Source organism: Homarus americanus, unplaced genomic scaffold (assembly GCF_018991925.1).
Source record: "Homarus americanus isolate GMGI-L3 unplaced genomic scaffold, GMGI_Hamer_2.0 scaffold5773, whole genome shotgun sequence".
NCBI classification, from domain to species: Eukaryota; Metazoa; Arthropoda; class Malacostraca; order Decapoda; family Nephropidae; genus Homarus; species Homarus americanus.
In genome coordinates this window covers 156,980-162,979 of record NW_024717927.1, presented here as the reverse complement: position 1 = coordinate 162,979, position 6,000 = coordinate 156,980, and the positions used below count along the sequence as shown (strand labels likewise).

The following is a 6,000-nucleotide window of genomic DNA, read 5'->3' as shown; positions in this document are numbered from 1 at the left end:
GTGTGTGTGTTGGTAAGATGTGTACATGGGTGTGGTGGGGTGTGGGTATACATGGTGTGGTGGTAGGGTGTGCTTGGGGTGTAATGAGGGTCAGGTGAGATAGTTTACATGGTGTGGTGGTAGGGTGTGCGTGGGGGTGTAATGAGGGTCAGGTGGGGTGTGGGTAAGGTGAGTGGCGGTGTGCGTGACGTCACCGTTACATAAGATGTGACAGGGACTAGTGGCAGGTCTGCGGTGCCACTGAGTGTGCCGACGGACACAGGAGGAGGAGCGCGCCTTAACCTCGCCTCCTACAGTAGTGTCATTACCAGGTCCATCAGCTGTGTCACGTCCACTGCTGCTGACTAGTGTTGTGTTGTGTCGGCCGGTGTTCACCTGTGTGTGTGGTCGTCGCCTCACGAACTGAGTGTTACAAGTAGTTAGGATTTATACAAACTGCCGTCCTTCTCCAGCCGTCCACCGTCTAGTGCCTGTCACCTAGCATAACCCAGTCGCCCGTCCTGCACCACGCCAGGCCATCAACCAAGATGCAGGCAGCACCCGTGTACCCGCCGTGTGCCTTTCCTCCGTCGTTCGCGGCCTACTGTAACTTCCAGCAGTACAGGTATTCCCAGTACCAGTGGCAGAATATTCATAACGGGTTTAGTCCACACACTCACGCCAAGCCCATCGTCCCTCCGTCAGCGCCCCCGCCTCAATGCTACAGCAGCCAAGGTGACTCCCTCTTGCCCTCTCTATGTTGTAGGTCCAGGGTTATGTGTCGGCAGGACTTGTTGTTGTCACCATCCTAACCCGTCAACAATAACACGCAAGAAGAATACAACTGAGCCCTCTCTCTCTCTCCTGAGGGTGGTGACGTCTCTCATGACTCTCTTGTCACCACCGGCCATTCAGTATAACTTCCCAGGTGATTAATCTATTTTTTTTTTACAGTTTTATTATATTAACCTTCCTGACGTTACTCCTAGTGTCACCTTCCTATTTCCTTCTCAATTGTTCCTACTTCCATCATCATCATCATCGAGTTCGTCCTCAGTCTAGCGTGACAGGAGAGGTATGGTAGACGGAAAGGAGTGAACGGGTGGAGTGACCCCTACTACGTATTACTCCGCCCAAAGTAAATCCTAACCCAGCCTCACTCTTTGGGATCCAGTACTGATGGTTAGGTTAGGTTAAGACTCAGGTAGGACCGAGGGGGGGCATTTCTACGACAACAATGAAGGTAACATCAGTTTAATTGAGTTACCCCGAGAGATCTCAACCTGGTGTGTCTCCGTTTTCTCTTACACTCCTTAGAACACGTTTCCTCTTCTCTCATCTTGCTCCTCCTCTTCCATTGCCTTAATCTTTTCCTTCTGTTATGGGTATTTTCTTCTTCTTCTTCTTCATCCCACTTCCTTCTTTTCTTCCCTTTTTGTTTTCTCTTCGTTTTCGTCCTTTCCTTGTCTTCCTCCTCTTCCCAGGTATGTTCGTGGGGTCAGGTGTTATACCAGTTCTTTTGTGTGTGTGTGTGTGTGTGTGTGTGTGTGTGTGTGTGTGTGTGTGTGACAGAACACGGGGATAAACTCTTATACAACCAGCCTATGTGTGTACCTCATGCCCACGTCAGCTCGTGTAACCTAACCTAACCTTTTCAGTGTATGTATGTGTGTATGTATGTGTGTGTGTGTGTGTGAGAGGGGAGGCTTAATCCAGTCATCAAAATTCCTCGATTCTCATAATTTCTTAAGTCAATTTTTTATCCCGTAAGTTAAGATTCAAAACAAAAGAAAAACAAAAAACAATTGGAGTTGTTTGAAGATCATCTGTGCACTTGTCATGTCATCTTGGTCTTGCTCCTGTGAATCGTATCTTAAGTGGACCTGACGAACAAGGACCTCCCGGTCTACTGTTACCTGGGGGATGGGGTAGGGAAGGGTGGGGAGAGGGAAATTTGTCGTAAGAATCTTTTGAGAATTAATATTTACGTTTGAGTCTCCAGAAATATAATAGAGAGACTCATTTGTCTTATTTTATTATTATTATTTTGTTTAAACATTTACAATTTACAATTGCAAGGTTAAATTAAGCTATGACGACGTAAACAGGGTGAATAGAGTTGGGTCGATATTGTTGAGTGTGTTTTATTAGGTGTTGCCCCCCCCTCTCTCTCTCTCTCTCTCTCTCTCTCTCTCTCTCAGTCACAGGTTGGTGCCACAACTGTTGTTTTACATCACCATAAACCTGTGTGTGTGTGGGTGTGGTGTGTGTGTAATAATAATAATATATATATATAATAATAATTAACGGTTTATTGAAAGAGCATGGCAGCCGGAAGGCTGAAAATATACAGTTACGTAATTGGAATGGGTTTCGAATTACAAATAATATACAAGTAACATAAGTGATACAAATAAGACATATAATAACTAAGTGGGGGCTCAAACTACAGTGCATTTCAACATAGTGTCAGTGCAAAGTAGTATTTACTGGGAGTGAATACACTGGTTTATTACAAGTTATTGATAATTTTTACAATGGTTGGGACTGGGCTGTTCTTGTAGCGATCAGTTCGTGCACGTATGGGCTGGATGCGGTTGTGGTGTCCGAACAGCAATTCTCGGGCTAGGGATCTCAGGTGGTAGTAGGAGCCGGTGTCGAGGATGGTGTAAACTTACCAAATTTGCAGATGAGGTCGTGGTGATGGTCAGTGAGAGTCGAAAAGGGTCAGTGTGTTGAGCGCTTTGATATGGAATAGGAAGGGAAGAATAATCTTGCATGCCCTCTTTTGCACTTTTTCCAGGTGTTTACGTTGTGTGGCATTTAGGGAGGAAGACCAGGTAGGGAGGCATAGGTGAGCTTGGGAAGTATGAATGTTGTGTAAACACTGAGGAGCTCTCGGGTGCAGGAACTCGAGGGACTTGAGTCAATGGGGTAGGTGGAGACGGAAACTGGAGGTTGACAACTTCTGACGTGTGGTTTCCAATTTAGTTTGTTGTCTATGGTGACGCCGAGGAACTTCGTGGAATCTACAACCTGGGTGTGTTCCGGACCTAAAGTAATGGAAGGAGGTGGGACAATGTTCGGAGGAGAGGTTGATGTGCAATTCATAACCATGGTCTTGGTATGGTTGATGGTGACATGGTTGTTGGTGGCCCAGTTTTGAGACTTGTTCATTAAATCCTGAAGGGCGGTATAGTCAGGAGCAGAAATGTTGACGCTGATCCCAATGGTGGAGTCGTCGACATATTTCCAGCGAGCGGGGTTTCTTGGTGCCTTGGGGGACGCCACAGGTGAGTGACTGAAGGTGGAGACAGCCCTCGGAAGCGTACAGCAGCGTCGGTCACTGAGGAAGTCTGTAAGCCATGGTATAAGACTTCTCCGAAGCCCAGTCAATAGCTTTGTTGATGATTATATTGTGGTCGACTAGGTCAAATGCTTTAGTGAAATCAATGAAGGCGACAGCTACAGACGTTTTCGTTTCTCGAGATGGCGGTATATGTAACCGAGAAAGCTGACAAGACAGTGAGTGGTGGAGGAAGTTTTCATATTGCCAAATTGCTGAGGTTCTACGACTCCTGCAATATCAGCATAAGCCAGTCGAACACAAAACTTTCACAGACTAGGCTGGGTATTGGGGTGATTGCAATAGGTCGTAGCTGATTTAAGTTGTGGGCTGGTTGACTTGGGCACTGGTGATACATAGAGGTCTTCCAGTCAGCTGGGCATCTGGCTTGACTGAAAACTTGATGATGGAGCATAGGTGTTTAGCAAGCTCAGGGAGAACTCCTTGAAGAGTTTCATTGGTAAGTCAATGGGGGTGGTGGAGCGTTTTAACTTTAGTTTGTCCAGGCGTTTTGCTACTCAAACTTCTACTAAGTCAGTGGGAAGGGGGGCTGGTAGGTAAGCAGGGAGAGAGAGAGTGTGTGTGTGGGGTAAAGTTCATTAGTTATCAAACCAAATAGATATTTATATAAGCCAATATTCACAGTACGTTCGACCCCCCCCCCTTTCCCCTCCCCGTCAGGTTGTCTGCCCAGGGGGGCGGATGGAGGAAGGAGGGGGTTGGTTTTCCCAGGATAGTGGCGGTGCATGGTGATAAGACGGGCGTGGGGCAGTGATTGTGGTGGTGGGTGTATTGTGTTGTGTTGTACGTGAAGCTACCCCTGAGTGTGTGTGTGTGTGTGTGTGTGTGTGTGTGTGTGTGTGTAGAGAGAGAGAGAGAGAGAGTTATCAGTATTTAATCTTTGTGACCTTAACAAAATCATCTGTTCCACAAACTCTCAAACAGAATCACACGAACCTGTGTACAGATGAGGATGATGACTCTCTCTCTCTCTCTCTCTCTCTCTCTCTCTCTCTCTCTCTCTCGGGTGCCAACGGCTGGCTTGCAGTAATGCCGTAGTGCCACCGCTGAGACAGGCTATGGCACCCTATGATTAATGAACCCAGACTCGGGTTCGGTTATATAGGGTGTGAATCCAGCTCCATATTTCGTAAAGTTAAAAAAATAGAATGTTAAACCTTATGGAAAATAGTGTTTCATTCTGCCATTTTGAGTCCCGAAGGGTTCAAACATTACCATTAAAGGTTAAACCATCGTCATCAAAGGGTAAACCATCGTCGCCAAGTGTTGTTAAACCATCGTCGCCAAAGGGTTAAACCATCGTCACCAAGGGTTAAACCATCGTCACAAAGTGTTAAACCATCGTCGCCAAAGGGTTAAACCATCGTCACCAAGGGTTAAACCATCGTCACCAAAGGGTTAAACCATCGTCACCAAAGGTAAACCATCGTCATCAAGGGTTAAACCATCGTCACCAAAGGTTAAACCATCGTCATAAAGGGTAAACCATCGTCGCCAAAGTGTTGTTAAACCATCGTCGCCAAAGGGTTAAACCATCGTCACAAGGGTTAAACCATCGTCGCCAAGGGTTAAACCATCGTCACCAAAGGGTTAAACCATCGTCACCAAAGGGAATCGTCGCAAAGTGTTGTTAAACCATCGTCGCCAAAGGGTTAAACCATCGCCAAAAGGTTAAACCATCGTCGCAAAGGGTTAAACCATCGTCGCCAAAGGGTTAAACCATCGTCGCCAAAGGTTAAACCATCGTCGCCAAGGGTTGAACCATCGTCGCCAAAGGGTTAAACCATCGTCACCAAAGTTAAACCATCGTCACCAAAGGGTTAAACCATCGTCACCAAAGGGTTACCATCGTCGCCAAGGTTAAACCATGTCAAAAGGGTTAAACCATCGTCACCAAAGGTTAAACCATCGTCACCAAAAGGGTTAAACCATCGTCGCCAAAGGGTTAAACCATCGTCGCCAAAGGTTAAACCATCGTCCCAAAGGTTAAACCATCGTCGCCAAAGTGTTGTTAAACCATCGTCACCAAAGGTTAAACCATCGTCGCCAAGGGTTAAACCATCGTCGCCAAGGGTTAAACCATCGTCGCCAAAGGTTAAACCATCGTCGCCAAAGGGTTAAACCATCGTCGCCAAAGGGTTAAAGTGAAAGGATAATTATTGTTTACGGTCATTTAAAGGGAAGACGTATATAATTAAGATCCGTTAAAGGGAAGGCCTCACCATTAACACCTTTTAAGTGATAGATGTGTACCATTAATTAAGGGGGAATTAAGGGGGCTAAAACACCATTAACGAAGACTTTACTGTTTTATAAGAGGGAGAAGGAAGAGTAGGAGGACGAAGAGGAGAATGATGGAGAGGAGAAAAGAGAGAGAGAATGATGGAGAGAGGAGAATGGAGAGAGAGGAGAATGATGGAGAGAGGAGAGGGAGAATGGTGGAGAGAGGAAGAGGAAAATGATGGAGAGAGGAGAATGGTGGAGAGGGAGAATGGAGGAGAGAGGAGAATGGAGGAAGGAGATGGAGGAGAGGAGAATGATGGAGAGAGGGAATGGTGGAGAGAGGAGAATGGTGGAGAGAGGAGAATGGAGGAGAGAGGAGAATGGAGAGAGGAGAATGGTGAGAGAGGAAGAAATGATGGAGAGAGGAGAAT

The 6,000-nt window shown here is 46.4% G+C and overlaps 1 protein-coding gene across 3 annotated transcripts in view; it reads left to right on the top strand.

Annotated features, from left to right (window-relative positions):
- Positions 1-248: 248 nt before the first annotated feature.
- The window catches only part of LOC121859062 (thyrotroph embryonic factor-like), a 116,541-nt gene continuing 110,789 nt past the window's right edge, over positions 249-6,000 (top strand). Inside the window, exon 1 of one of the 3 annotated variants that reach the window (XM_042355723.1) lies at positions 249-714. In XM_042355723.1, the coding sequence (XP_042211657.1) occupies positions 528-714 (187 nt within the window). In that variant the 5' untranslated portion in view covers positions 249-527. The remainder of the gene's footprint in view (positions 715-6,000) is intronic. The other 2 variants (XM_042355722.1, XM_042355725.1) reach the window with 2 other exon arrangements.